This window comes from Choristoneura fumiferana, chromosome 5 (assembly GCF_025370935.1).
Source record: "Choristoneura fumiferana chromosome 5, NRCan_CFum_1, whole genome shotgun sequence".
Lineage (NCBI taxonomy): Eukaryota > Metazoa > Arthropoda > Insecta > Lepidoptera > Tortricidae > Choristoneura > Choristoneura fumiferana.
In genome coordinates, this window is record NC_133476.1 from 16760385 (window position 1) to 16775886 (window position 15502).

General features: G+C 34.8%; 2 protein-coding genes across 2 annotated transcripts; one reads left to right on the plus strand and one right to left on the minus strand.

Moving 5' to 3' along the window:
* Positions 1-497: 497 nt before the first annotated feature.
* Positions 498-11907, plus strand: LOC141428277 (uncharacterized). Its single transcript, XM_074088173.1, has 8 exons — positions 498-831; positions 2134-2273; positions 3948-4107; positions 5506-5547; positions 5856-6044; positions 7171-7329; positions 9886-10020; positions 10333-11907. Exons 1-8 carry the CDS (start codon positions 682-684, stop codon positions 10489-10491), a joined length of 1134 nt encoding a protein of 377 aa, XP_073944274.1. The 5' UTR covers positions 498-681; the 3' UTR covers positions 10492-11907.
* Positions 11908-12683: 776 nt separating this feature from the next.
* On the minus strand, positions 12684-15495 carry LOC141427733 (probable nuclear transport factor 2). Its single transcript, XM_074087325.1, has 3 exons — positions 15469-15495; positions 14684-14782; positions 12684-13244 (listed from the first exon to the last, which is right to left on the minus strand). The coding sequence occupies exons 1-3, from the start codon at positions 15493-15495 to the stop codon at positions 13131-13133; spliced, it is 240 nt and encodes a 79-aa protein (XP_073943426.1). The 3' UTR covers positions 12684-13130.
* Between the last annotated feature and the right edge of the window lie 7 nt (positions 15496-15502).

The window sequence follows — 15502 nt, forward strand, 5'->3', positions numbered from 1 at the left end:
GACAAGAAAATGTAAAGCTGCTGCTACATGTCAATTTCGTCATTCTGTTTCAGTGGTAACTAATGTTATTTTGGAAATTAATCTTAAAGAATATTGATTTTTTGTTATGACAAATTCACCAAAAATTCAATTTTCCTAACTCGTAACTTATACACAGTGATATTTCTTTAAGTAATCGATTTTATTGTGTCGTGTGATAATCGATGTTGTGTAATCGATATCTAGAGCTCAACTTTTTTTCTATATGGCAACTACTGCCACTCTGTCGCGTTCTTATACTGTGTTCTTTTTGTTTATAATTCCAAATTTTACTTTATCTCAGACAATTTCAAGTAAAAGTTATGAAATATAATTTTTGTTTCTTTACTTTAAAAATATCTTAAATTCTAACTCTAACGAAAAACTTATGTCTGTAAATTTGTATCAACCAAAAACCTAATAGTAATATACGCTAGTAATATGAGTTTTATGGTATGAACTTACTTTCACTTTTAGTTTTTGAACGTTACAAATCGCTATTATTGCTTGTCAAAATAACGAGAAGGAAGAGAAGAGATCTATTTCATTCGTGATAAAATTACCAGCATCTCAATATTGTGACCCCAATAACTTTAAATTTCAAGCTAAACCTCTGTGTAAAATCATATGAGAAAAACATTTTCATGTTTCATTCCGCATTGAATGGTCGCAATGAGAGACTTACCGTACTTGACTTGTTTGGTTCTGTACATATTTTCTTTCCAAATTATTGCTACGAATTCTCGTACGTCTAATATTTGGAAATTGAATGCAGAAGAAGGTACAATTGTTGATGGTAATACGTTAACCCAGGTCAGTTAATTCTATTCATAAAGCTACTTTTATATAATCAATGTTACACAGTACTGTTTTGCTACATATTTAATTTTATCTTAGTAATATTATAGTTGGCGAATTCAAACATAATTTTATTATTACTATTAGTTCTAGTCACGTAAAAATGCATTTTACAAAAGAGGGCTTGCTTTCATAGCAGTGCATTTTCAAGCTTATTCATTTAAAGTTAGGAAATTTAACTTTTGCTATCTTTTTCTCTTTGTATAATTATCTTTATGACTGAATTACTCAGTTTAATGAACGAGTATTGATATGATATCTGCAGCACTTTAACTCCTCTGACTATTGTTTAGTAAAAGCTACTTGACCATGTTACTAAGAATGTTTTACTGGCTTCTGCATGCAACTTTGTATAGAATAAGTATTTGACTTGTTTGTTTTGAATTTGCCTATATATTAATTTCCCATCTCTATTTTCATACCAAAATTCATTGAAATCTGTCTATAAATTTTAGTGGAAAACAGTTATAAACTGTTGCTTGCTGGATTTTCAAATATATTAATTTACTCACATGAACTAGAGCTAGAAACATACAACGAATATTATGTTTTATGTAGAAGCGTCTAATCCTACTAACAACATATTTTTATAAATTAATTCCTTGTGTGCCTATTTTTAATTCCTATTTTTTTATTTACTTTTCCTATTTTTATTTTAATCTGATAAATTAGTAGGTATTGTTAGAGACAAAGCCACTACAAAATTATTGCTGTAGGTTAACTGTATTTAGATGGTAGTTGCCATCATTATGCAATTCTGCATTTCATTTATATTTTATTTATTTATTTCGAAATGACTAATAATTTTGATCAAATTTGCTTTGAGGGGTTTTTTGGTGGTAAACAATCAATCTAGCTCTACCTTTAAAAAGGCATGTTTTAAAATTTTACCAAAAAAAGAACAAATGAATAAAGTTTGATTACCCAGATATAGGTAGAGTCATTTACAATGATGCGTGCCATGGTTTTTATTACAATGTCATTAATGTCTAATTTTGACAAAATCACGCGTCTTTGTGGATGGCAGTAGGTATACCATCTGCCAAATAAGTGGTCTATCAATTGTTAAACAAGTTTCTATCAAATTAATATGTCGAACTTTCAAATTGACAGACACGTCTATTGGCATTATTGTTTTATGACATGCTAACGATTATCAACATTAGGGTGGTAGACCACATATTTGGCTGATGGTACATCACTAAAATGTGTATCTTAATATGTAGACTACTTAATATAAAATAAACTTTTTTTCAGGATGACACAGATAAACAAAAAATGACTGAAGAAGACCCCATATTCAACATAATTACTTCAACTGTGTACTATGGAAACACTTGGACTAAGCATGGTTTTGAGATGTTTTGTACTGACTGCCAGGCTTATGAACAACAAAGGTTAGTCTGATTTATCACCAAATTAATGTGAACTAACAATAGTGAGCCATACTGGACTAGAGTTTTAGCCGACAAAGTGCAATGGAGGCAGTCCGAGGAGGCCTATGTCAAAAGACACCAAGCTGAGAGCCATTTTATAACAACATACACAAAATAATACAAGAAAACTACCCGTTTGAAAATTAAAGGCTATATTATTATTAGTATTATTAAAATAAAATTATTTTTAGATTGCACAATTACACCATTAAAGGAAGAGTGAATCCTCCTGACACAGGTGTATAAGCGCCTACTGGAATGTCTGTACATTTGTCACAATACCTGATATTGTGTGAAATGAAATAAAACATTTTTTATGTAATGTGCGACTCAGAAATGATAACAGTTCAGTTTATTTTTGGGACAGGGCATTAGGGCAGAAGTACCGTTTGTGGCCACTGTACCATTTATTCTTTAAATATACGTTTGAAATAAATTTATAGTAATAAATAATTACAAACTTTATTTGCTTCAGTATAAACTTTTCAAAACTCACTAAACATATTATTTTAATACTGTAACTTTTTATATATGACTTCAAATGTCAACTGGCCGAAAACGGGCTTAAGGTGGCAAAAACCGGTACTTCTGCCCTATTAGAATTGTGTCGTTTTCGAATTGTAGTGCACATGTATTAGATTTCTGTATACTACAGGAAAAAAACACCTGCATTTTGAAAGATACATGTATGATATAATGTATTGTTTAACTACAATGTAATTCCTAGTTAACGACTTTTCCAATTATCTGATGTATTTGTCAAATATCCATCATTATTGAATCATTAGTAAACTGGAAACAAACATTATAATTATTTATTTGTTGCTGTTTATCTCACTGCCTATATTTATTTTAGACATATATTATATGTACGATATAATTATGTAATTGTATTTGTAAATGTATTTTTGTTGCGTTTTAATTTTCTGATCTACTTTTGATGCACCACCTGCTTTAAAGTAGTCCTTTCTTCTTTCTGTAAAAAAGGATGCCTGAAAGAATTTGCTTATCAGTTTTCTGTATCGCTTACTATTTCTGGTGTACGATAAAGAGTCATTGTCAGAGGGCGGAATTTTCATGGCATTTTTTGAACTGTCATAGTGACTTCTCACTTATCGACTCTACCTAAATGATGTTGATATATTAGATATTAGACTTTAAATTAGACTGTCGTATACTTATCATGTAGAGCGTTCTTTTTCCGCATACAGATAGATATTTGACTGTAAAAGAAGTAGTTTAAAATCGGAAAACATGAAAAAAATAACTATTTCTTTTATAGAGACATTAATGGAACACTTGTTAACATTACAACAGAAGAGTTTCAACAAGAAATTGAAAAAAAGAAAACTAAACTGAAATTATTGAATAAGAAATTGTTATTCATTCATTAAATTATTGCATGTCTATTTCACATTTTCAACTGCTCGAAAGTTAATTGAAAGAGATCGCTCTTTAACTTAAGGCCGCCTATAGTATTGTAATCTTCTTTAGTACCTTTGTTGTGTATCAATATATGTATGTATATAGGCAGTTGATAAGTGAGAAGTCACTATGACAGGTCAAAAAATGCCATGAAAATTCCGCTCTCTGGTCATTGTATTGTATTGTATTGTATAATTTTCCTATCAACAGATCCGGTGTTGAAAATGGAGATGAATCGACATTGGCTGAAGCAAATGGGGATGCCGATGATGAATACTTAGATTGTGGGAAGGCCGTCAACTTCACATACTATGACAACCTAGTTGGAGTGGCCAGACGTCATCGACATCCCAATGTTCCTGAACCACAGGTAATTGTTTATATCTGGGATATTTATTTATTTATTTCAAAGAAATTTACACAGCATAACATAGAGAAGAGAGAAAGACATTGAATAACAAACAAACAAAACAATTCAAATTTTTCCTACACAATAAAAAGGTATATTATAAAACAATAAAAAAAAAATAGGTACAGGTGGACACACATACATCCATCATCTCACAGAACCTTAAACATTCGTCACATACACCATTCCAACGACCAGCAAACACGTCAAACTCGTCACACACTGATGTGAGAAGCCCATTAAGACGGCACTGCGTGCGAGCCACCAGCGACTGCCTGCGGGCAACGGTACACGCCGATGGGATGGTTTTGGGCAGTTGGGGGTTATTTCGTGGCTTAAAATAGAACTTGATCAAGAGTGGAACATGTAAGCGCAGAAGTTGCGCCACCAATTCTCCACAGTCAGAATCCCCGCGCAAAGCATAATCAACAGAGCGTAGTTTGGACATGAAATATGGCATCATCATCATCATATCAGGCTGTAGGATGTCCACTGTTGGGTATAGGCCTCCCCCATAGACCTTCTAGACTACCTAGAGTTGGTGAACGTCTTTCTCTGCGCTTGCCTCTCTGCTGTCGCCATTTGTAAACTTTTCGGCCCCAACAGCCATCAATTATCCGTGCTATGTGGCCTGCCCATATTGCCACTTCAACAAACTAATTCGCTTGGCTACATCTCATTTCAGATGGCAATATATTTTGTTTATAGGCCATACATAAACATACCTAAGCTTCCGTATTCATCATCATCATTATCCCAGCCTATATACGTCCCACTGCTTGGCACAGGCCTCCTCTCAAAACAAGAGGGCTTGGGCCATAGTTCCCACGCGGGCCCAGTGCGGATTGGGAACTTCACACGCACCATTGAATTGCTTCGCAGGTTTGTGCAGGTTTCCTCACGTTTTCCTTCACCGCAGCATAGCTCGTGGTAAATTTCAAATGTAATTCCGCACATGAATTTCGAAAAACTCAGAGGTGCGAGCCGGGGTTTGAACCCACGACCCTCTGTTTGAGAGGCGATAGGTCAAACCACTAGGCCACCATGGCTCTCATACATAAAGTTAATTGTTAGTTTTATTTGTTTCATAAAACAATTAAAAAAGTTAATTGCTATTATTTTAATTGCGAGTGACGATTAACTTACATTAAGTAATTCAAATAATTTAATTGCAAAGTGCAACTAAAAGCTTAATTGCAATTAATTTATTTGTAATTAATTTAATTGCAATTGCTTTTTTAATCAATTAATAATTGATTGAAAAATTAATGATTTAACGACCAACGACCAACACTGAGTGGCGACCAACTCGCCTAACACACACGAAACAGCAAACTCGATATTACTTTTTTATTTCAGGTTGCGCTAATATTTACAAAAAAGAAGTCTTACAAAAATGGTGTGACGGAGCTAGACATTAACGCTTTAGAGAAACGTTTGAAAAAGGCCAAACGCGAGAAACCAAAGTCGGTGCAGCTTTATAATCAAATCGGTAACTTTTGGAGAATCAAGGGTGATACTAGACAGAGCATCGAGTTTTTTAAGACGAGCTCTGGCTGTTTCTCCATATAATGCAGAAGTAAGTATAAATTTTTACGCCTACTAATATTACCTGACCTTGCCTGGCCTTGTGCAAGGACCGCCCTGATTACGCCTACACGAAACAGCAAACTCTTACTTTTTTATTTCAGGTTGCCTAATATTTGAAGTCTTACAATGGTGTGACGGAGCTAGACATTAACGCTTTAGAGAAACGTTTGAAAAAGGCCAAACGCGAGAAACCAAAGTCGGTTCAGCTTTATAATCAAATCGGTAACTTTTGGAGAATCAAGGGTGATACTAGACAGAGCATCGAGTGTTTTAGACGAGCTCTGGCTGTTTCTCCATATAATGCAGAAGTAAGTATAAATTTTTACGCCTACTAATATTACCTGACCTTGCCTGGCCTTGTGCAAGGTCCGCCCGGATTGCTACCACCATCTTGCTCGCTTATCCTGCCGTGAAGCAGCAGTGCTTGCACTGTTGTGTTTCGGCGTGGAGAGTAAGACAGCCGGTGAAATTACTGGCACTTGAGGTATCCTATCTTAGGACTCTAGGTTGGCAACGCATGTTTTTAGGCGGTGGTGATCTCTTACCTTCAGGAGACCCACTTGCTCGTTTGCCATCCAGTTGAATAAAAAAAAAACTCTAGAATAACACATAAGCAGGGAGCGTTAACTTTGGTGCCGATGACAGATGTATGACGTCAAGCTACATACAGGCTTTATCTAGATTATTGACACCTAATCACACAACTTATTGGCCTCTTTAGTTTACTGATATAAAAACTTGAGATGCGACGGCCAGTGGGTACCTACCTATGAAAACATAATAATTATGTTAATTATTGACTGTCTTTGTCTTAATAAAAAGACATTGTTGGAGACAACAATCGATTACTATTAAAATATTTTTTGTTATTTGTAAATTGTAAATGTAATAAGAATAACCGACGTATTAGAGTTTCGCTCAAACAAATCTGCCATGGAATCTATACAGCCGTATTTGCAGAAGTTTCCTTTTGTAATTTTAAAAAATGTATTGCTTTTGCTCTCAGCAAAATCCAGCAACATAGTAAAATTAAATTGATTCTTATCGTTATATTTTTAATATCTACATTACCATTGTTTTATTAAGAACGTTGCCATGTTGTTTTAAAAAAAAACATCCTATAATGCGCCTTTGCGTCATCATGACGTCACCGGCACCAAAGTTACGCTCCCTGCACATAAGATACTTTTTATTCCAGTATTACCACGGTAATAATGTAATATCCCAAAATTTTAACCACTAAGTCTAAATACATGATATTGGGCAGGAGTGAGTCGTTGTTTTTGGGAAATAACTTTTATTTACGTATAATTATTTAGTCTATTTTCCAAGATACAAAACGATGATGTATTGCATAATGCAGTTTGAAAAGTTGCATGTTGCATGCATACCAAATTATATTACAATCTCACCCATAACACTATGTAATTCCAGGTACTTCTGAACCTGGCACGAGTATTATTTACTCTGCAGTACCTCGACGACGCCATATATCTGACACGGCGGTCGTTGGAGGTACAGCCTCCCGACCGCAGCGCGTGGCAACAGTACTTCACGCTCGGGGAGATATTCAAGGCTTATGGACATTATCAGGTGAGTTATACAAGGCCGTGGTCACTGCACTATCTGACGGTGTCATATATCTGACGAGGCGGTCATTAGCGGTATAGCCCGACCGGTAGCGCATGGCAACATTTCATCCCGCCCGGAGAGATATTCTATTCCTTCCGCCGCCTAACTTTGCCTTAACGTTCACTGCCCCGACTAGTACCACAAAAACTATAAAGGTATAATTCCAATAATTGAATAGGCACTATACCGTTAAGCGATTCGCACACAATCCGGGAGTAACGTAAAGACGTCGCATAAAAAATGTATCTCAAAAATGCGTCAAAACTGAGTATTAAGTAATGAACTTTTAGGCAGATTTATATGACGAGTGGTACGGACAAAATCAAGTCAGTTGGAATAATTTAAATAAGTATTAATAACCATGACTCAACTGCATGGCTGAACAGAATTTTAATTCTAAAAAACATCACTCCAGAATAAATTCGCTACACATGTTGTAGCAGCGAAAATAATATTTACTTTTTATGTATTTGCTGTCAATTTTAATGCAAGTTATAGTTTACTTTAGCCATATGTATGCATTCATATACGGCATTGGAAAGTAACACCTGAGTTTATAAATTAGGTACTAGCTGTTGTGCGCTACTGCGCTGCAGTGAATTCATTTATTGCTTTCCTACGGGAGTTATGCAATTTAACGGGATAAAAACTACTCTATGTCCTTCCCAGGGTCTGAAACTATCTTTATAGCTACATATTTAATTTAAATCAGTGTAGAGGTTTAGCGTGAAGAAATTTTAGATATACACTACAGACAGACACATATTTTCACACTTATAAGTAATATTACGAGGGGTGATTCAAAAGTAATGATAATGAATGAGTATGGATTGCAAAGCACGTGGTCAAAAAGTAAATTTATTTTTAAATGTCGTCTCCTAATAAGTCTACAAACATGGCCATCTTGTTAAGAAACCACAAATTTCTTTAAATAAAATATTTTTCTTTGCTCGTCAGAGAATACATCCACCGCGGTCATTACCTCACTATTATTAGAAAAATTGTTGCCTCTAGGGTCTTCTTAAGATAAAAGTCGCTGGGGATTAGGTCTAACGAGTATAGGGAATGTTCCAGAATTTCGAGCCCTGCATCACGAAAAGCATGATGAAACAGAACTCAGGCTCAAAGTTTACCCCGCCGCTTATCTTTGATTACTTCGCGCAATCTTTGTATTTGGTCAGCTTAGTAAAAGGCTATAATAGTGGCTCTTTTCTCACGACATTTAATCATTATTACTCCCTTGGCAACCTTGAACACGGATCTCATAACTGTTCCCACTGAGCTTGCGACTTCATTTCTGCGGCGTTGGAATTGAAAGGATGATTGCTTCTCTAGGTCATGGACTTCTGTTTGGTCCCAGGATCGAAATGATGGATCCAAAACTTGTCTATGGTCACAAATCGACGCAAAAACGTTTCGAGACCAGTTTGAAATTTTTCAAGGTTTGCCTTTGTAAATGTTTTTTCACTTCTCATGCTCTAAAAATAGGTCAATATAGCCTTACAAGGCGGAAGTAAAGTGAGTATTTTAGTCCCTAGGGAGTAAAAGTTATTTTTTTTTTTTATTTACTTCGAGTGACTTAGATAAACTCAAACAGCCAGTTACTTGCAAAAAATAAGATTGTATGAGGACCATTTTCATGACGAATATGTTACGTTCTTAGTCTACGTGGTCTTAGTTCTATGCTTTTTCCGCATAGAAGGTGGCGCCATTCTATTTTTCCATTTGTGTATGGACCATTTCGCCGATGCAACTTTGTTATGTCTGTCTGTGTCTGGTTGGAAAAAAATACTTACCGCGAAAACTTTGAAATTGTTGTAGAGCGTAAATCGTAAACGATTAAAATAAATTGATTATTCTCACAATGTCGTCAAGTAATAGTGAAAATAATGATTGATAATCTTTTGCCGCCGAAATCTAGAAAGATTTATTTTATTTTTTGATTAAATCTTTTTGTACTAAACTGTCAATTTTTTTCTCGCAATCGAAGTGAAAAATAGAGTTTTCACCACCAGACTAAAATTCAATATAAATCCTCGGATAAATAGACACTCTCGCTCTGTAAAGCTCGGGTGGCTAACCACCTCGGGTATATATTGGCTATTTTAGTCCCTCGATAAAAAATATGCTATTTTTTATTATTTTACTAAGGAATGTGTACAGCTGCTAATTCAACTTCTTTTAATTTTATTCCGGAAATACATATAGGTATTCAATTAATTATCATTACTTTTGGATCAGCCCTCATATAAGGATTTTTAATTGTAAGAATTTACAAATATTTTACCTCTGTTGTTAGTGTTCGGTTGTCTTGAAATTTGGTGAAGTCAAGGAAATTAAATCACCACCCAAGGTGGAACCTTGTGCTACTAATGTCATATTCACATTCCATACATCTGCTAAAGAAATCATGACAAAAATGATTATTAAAAGGTTCCACCCTGGGACAATGCAAGAAAAAGTAGTCAGCAAAAAATAATGTTTTTTTTTAACAAAATCTTATTTTTGTATTTTTAGGAAGCAGCTGTGCACCTGAGACACGCCTTGGACCTGAGACCGGACTTCGAGCCGGCTTTGACGGCGTTGAAAGACATTGAAAACATACCAGAAGCATCAGTGCATGTGTACACACTCCTTATCATTGTGTGTTTGGTGAGTTATTTATGTTTTCCCGTAAGAATATAATAAAGGTAGAAGTATTTAATTAAATAAATCCGGATATCTCACGTCTCAAGACGTGTGCGCACCTGCAGCAATTAGGGCGAACTACTGGGTTCTTTTGATATCTCCTTAACCCTTAAATGCATCAAAACTATGGTGATTCCCAAGTGTATTAGAGTAAGTCCTCAGCTTACAAACACAGCTTCAGACTTACAGTACTTACAAGAACAGCTTACAGCGACAATCGAGAAAATGCTACGCCTGCAAGTTCTACTGCATTCTCATAACTAACATTTATTTTAGGTGATGGGAGTGCTCCTCGTCATATTGTCGTCAGTTGACAGCGGCAGCGACGTGGAGGAACACAAAACACAGCGGCACTTCAACCGCGCCATGGCCATGCGCTCGCTCCGAGGCGTGACCTTGCCGGGCTCTCGCGGCCGCAAGAAAGGCGGCTCCTAAACCAGAGACGTCGTAGTCATAGCGAGACGCCGGTCCCAAGTCTTTATTCCCATTGAAATGCCGAACCAAGTATTTACTTAGGTACATATTTTTGTGAGATGATTTTTGTAGTCAAAGACATACTTAAGTGACTATTTATACGCTCAAAACACGGATCAGTGCAAAAATTGTTAAAAACTAGTTTTTCTATTTAAATTTAATATGTTACAAATTGGTATTATTGCTCACTCTCACATGCAATAGATTAAGCCGAAATTCAGATAAATAGATTTATTGAGACACTGAGATATGTACATACACTGAAATTGATACATCCCTAATCTAATTACCTGTCAACCATAAAGTTCTAATTTCTTCTAAAATAGTCAATAGTTTGTCTTTGATAAATTGATAATGAATACGCCCATAGAACCTTAAATTAACCAAATCACTTGTTATCAGTGTGAGAATTTTATCTTCTTTTGTTTATCGTTCATTCCGTCTGATTATTTATATTGGAGGTTGTGATTAAAATATCTTATTTTGTTATGAAGACATTGGACCGGCCAATGTTGTTTCATTGAATGGCATTTTAACGACTGAAAACTTACGAAATTGTCAGCTAAAATGTTTCTTTTTACAATATCACTATTGACATCTTTGAGTAAGGAATAGGTTTATATTGTGGTACTGTTTCGTAAAATTGATTGCCCAGTGCTCGTCTAGATAGTAAATAACTTGCATTTAAATTAGAGATGTGATTAAAACTATTTAATTGTGAATTAAAGGTACTTGTGACTTGTGGCACAGTGTAAAGCCATTTTAATAGTGATTATTTTTCAAAATCATCTCAGATTTGACGAAACAGTACTGCAAAAAGAGGCTAATGTACAAAAGTGACCTAACCGGTCTTGCCATGTCTGATTAATTTGATCTCTGCTTCGTAGTCTTCGTCACTAATGATAGCTATCCCTAATGTGTTGTGTTCCTTTTAGATTTTTGGATAAATATTACGAAAGGCTTTCCAATTTTTATAAATGATCTTCATTCACGAAAAACCAGTTTCATGTCATTGCTATCTATTTTTTTATTTAAGTTTTTTAATCAGCTTAAGCTTGAGAAGCAATAAAAGATTATTTACTATATAAGCTAACTTGAAAGAATTTGAGGAACCTCGAATTTTTTAATATGGTCACACAGATATTCATTGTTGAGCCACTGTGCGTTTATGCACGAGATCAGTTTCTTAAAACATCAAAATCCTAGAAGATCCATTTTCTACAACATTCAAATCCTAGAATACCCGTTTCCTGAGATATCCAAATCCCATTAGAACCTTATCCCGTAGCATCCAAATTCTAGTAGACACGTTTTCAGTACTAACCAAATCCTAGAAGATCATTCTCATAACCTAATGCTACGTTAATGAAATCCACAGTGTAATTATCCATGATTTTATAGGCTTGTGGAACGTTTTAAAAAAAGTTTTAGGATAAGGGTATTTTAAAAAAGTATCTTGGATGTTCTGGGAAAAACCTATTGGCTAAATTGGCGTTTTGGGAAATTTATCTAATAGGGAATAAATGTTTTAGTAAATGGGGAGTTCTGGGAAACAGAGGTTTTAACCTCCACGGATATTTTAGGAAACTGATCTCTCGTGCTTAAACGCCACTGTGTAACGATCTGTCATATTAACTTTACCAATCCCTCATATTTGTCAACACTAACGAGCAATCTTATCACCACGACAACGTTCCATGACATGGATTGTGTGCTCAACATTCAAAGTCTTTGACTGTACAAAGCAAGTGGTTATAGTTTTGCAAATTATTATCAAATATTACAGTATTAACAGGGATCGTCTATATAAAGTTTGGGGAGACTCGGGCCGGTCGCGGCGGCAGGCCTGTGTTTGAGCGCATCACTTTTGCAACCTAGTCATTCACTTAGGCAAGTGGGCCCACGGTTGGGCTGTGTGTATTTCGTTAGTAGTGCATGCAAGTAACTTGTTAAGTGTTCGTAGTCTAAGGATTTAAAGGGAGGAGAAAGTCTTAAATTCTGAGATTGGTGAAAAATGTACCTGTTTTCAATGGTTCTTTTGTTAATTTTTGACTATTTATTACTTAATACATGATTGTCTTAGCATCCAACTCTCGTTTTTTTTTACCTAACAATGTGTGCAAAATAATGTATGAGAAAACAAAACAAAAGTATACAAAATTATAATGTATTTATTATAAAATGTATACACGTAACTGAAAAGTACGCCCTTTCGAAGCTTTAAAAAATTACATCTTAGCTGAAACATTGCCAATTAGAAGAATATGAAATTTGTTAAATTTCGGATTTTACAATCGGGCAATTCATTTACTAGTTACTTATACCTAGATAACCAAAACAAGATGCACTTGTAAACAGCGTGATGATCGAATGTTGAAAATGTTGATCGACATTAAAAATTGTGTTCACAAATCAAGTAGCGTTTCATGGAGGTAATTAAATCCTCAAGAATGCAAAGTACTGGTTAACCTAAAGCTATTTATAATTGGTAGTTTAGCTGGACGTAATTATAATTCATAAATATAATTTACTTCAGTTTAACCAATACTTGTTTTGTTCCTTCGCAAAATTAGATTCGTGATTTGGTATATCTTCTGTGATTAGGCGACGTCATGGATGCAGAGACGGAAGATGTCATGCTGCACGAAGAAAGAGTCTCCCAGAGTCTTTAGTACAAACGTCTGCATGTAGGAGTGAGGTGGGTCGTCGTCACACTGAAAACAACATTGTCATAATTACATATCTGGCTAAAAAAGAAGAGGGAACTCGGGCCCAAAATGATACTCAATAATGTGTCCACAAATAGCAAGAAACTGGATCACTCTAACAGGCTTATTGTCCAACATGCAAACCATCAGAATTGCATTCTCTTTCTATGAAACAGTATAAGGTAGCCATAGAATGAGATAATGAATACAATTGTTACGACATCCATTATGCAGTAAGGTTTCTGGTTGAACTTTGCATTGTATTAGAAACAGGTGTGCTTTTTCTGCATCTGGTCTGAAACAACCTGTGCTATTTGGGTCCAAAATAAATAGCCATATTCAACAATTAATACTGTATGGTAAATTCTTGATGGCCCTAAATAGTAATAATAATTTAGAAGAGATAAATGGTATGGGTCAGTCAAATAAATGTTCCATAATTTTTCATAACACTTCCTATGAAATTAAGGTCGCTAAAGTTTATCTACCTACTCACGTCTAGCCAATATGGATCTAGTTTCAGTTTAAATAGGGTTTTAATTACTTTGATCAATGTCTGAGCATGTATACCAGCGATTAACAGCAAATACATATGCTCGAAAAACATAACCCTCCTTCAGGCATTCGGTAAAAACCGGCCAAATGCAAGTCAGACTCGCGCACAGAGGATTTCTAAATATATTCCTAATAACATAATTATAATATTACTCAAGTTGATGAATGAACTATCAAAGCACAAAAAGATAAATTGGACTAAAAGAAAAACTTAATATGGCAGTTTTAACTTACTATGACATCCATAAACTGATGATTATCAAAATTTGGCGTCAAAACTTGATAAGACAGACAGAAGGATAAGAATCCTATAAGAAAAGTATATATTTTTTTTACTTTTTATTCCATCACTGCCCAAAAAAAGTGTTATACCTACACAATATGCAATAACGTTCTGAACTTAAAATAGCATAGCAAATTAACTAACCAGTTATCTTGATTATTTGTTAAAAAGATAGTATTATCATAAAATCACATAACAGAAATACTGTATACTACAGATAGATTCACAAGAGCTGGCTATGAATGGATTGAAGAAAGTAAAGTCACTTATTAGACATTAAATTCATCCTACGAAAACGTAGGTTAGTAGGTTTCTTTGTAACAATTCTGAACAATTAACTATTGAATTCAAGGAAAAAGAGTATTAATATACAAACAATACATTCTGACATAACGTTACATTCTGACTTTCAATATCAATTATAACATTTTTGTAGAAAAATAACTGCATGACATTTTCATATTTGTAAGTGTATTCAAATAGGTAACTCGCAGATACTTTCACTGCCATTTAAAAAAAAAAGACACTTTCAGTCCTCATTTAATCCATTTGTGACAGCTCTTGTGAATCAACCTGTAACTCCAATAAATGTCAATGTCATACGTACTTGCAACCTGCCTAGCACATTGATTAGAACTCCACCATCGAACATGGGTTGAGAGTCAATGGCTGTGATAAACCTTCCAATTTTTTTGAAATCCCAAGCCTGCAAAAAATATGACCCATTATTACTCTTTGAGAAAATTATCAATTTACTAGAAATATTTTAATTCACAAAGCTCAGATGAAACAAGTAAAACTTCGGTTAAGACCGGTTCGGTCGGATAACAACCTAACTATCATGCTAAAAGATGGTAGATAGACCCACAACATTGAAAATAAAATTACATGTAAATCAAATGTTTTTGAAATATAATCTCTTTGAAAACAATGTCTTTAATGAAGAAGTGTATCAACAAGTTTATTGTCACATAGATAAAATTTCATTGTTAATTAAATCATCATCATCATCATCATCATCAGCCTATATACGTCCCACTGCTGGCACAGGCCTCCTCTCAGAACAAGAGGGCTTGGGCCATAGTTCCCACGCGGGCCCAGTGCGGATTGGGAACTTCACACGCACCATTGAATTGATTCGCAGGTTTGTGCAGGTTTCCTCACGATGTTTTCCTTCACACGCAAAGCTCGTGGTAAATTTCAAAATGTAATTCCGCACATGAATTTCGAAAAACTCAGAGGTTAGAGCCGGGGTTTGAACCACGACCCTCGTTGAGAGGCGATAGGTCAAACTACTAGGCCACCACGGCTTATTGTTAATTAAAGAACAAATATAAAAGATACATAATAAGTCTTAACTCACATTTAATTTTCCATATTTTAAACAGCAACCTTGTAGTTGAACGCCTTCAAAGTCATAAAGATG

What these genes read in the sequence shown, in the direction of transcription:
- LOC141428277 (XM_074088173.1), top strand. Translation starts at nt 682, where the DNA reads ATGGTCGCAATGAGAGACTTACCGTACTTGACTTGTTTGGTTCTGTAC. An exon ending in AGAAGTCTTACAAAAATGGT is followed by an intron (nt 5,548 to 5,855) that starts GTGACGGAGCTA and finishes TAATATTTGAAG; the next exon opens with TCTTACAATGGTGTGACGGA. An exon ending in AGGCTTATGGACATTATCAG is followed by an intron (nt 7,330 to 9,885) that starts GTGAGTTATACA and finishes TTGTATTTTTAG; the next exon opens with GAAGCAGCTGTGCACCTGAG.
- LOC141427733 (XM_074087325.1), bottom strand. Translation starts at nt 15,495, where the DNA reads ATGACTTTGAAGGCGTTCAACTACAAG. An exon ending in TGAAGGCGTTCAACTACAAG is followed by an intron (nt 14,783 to 15,468) that starts GTTGCTGTTTAA and finishes TATTTTTTGCAG; the next exon opens with GCTTGGGATTTCAAAAAAAT. An exon ending in ATGTGCTAGGCAGGTTGCAA is followed by an intron (nt 13,245 to 14,683) that starts GTACGTATGACA and finishes TGTTGTTTTCAG; the next exon opens with TGTGACGACGACCCACCTCA.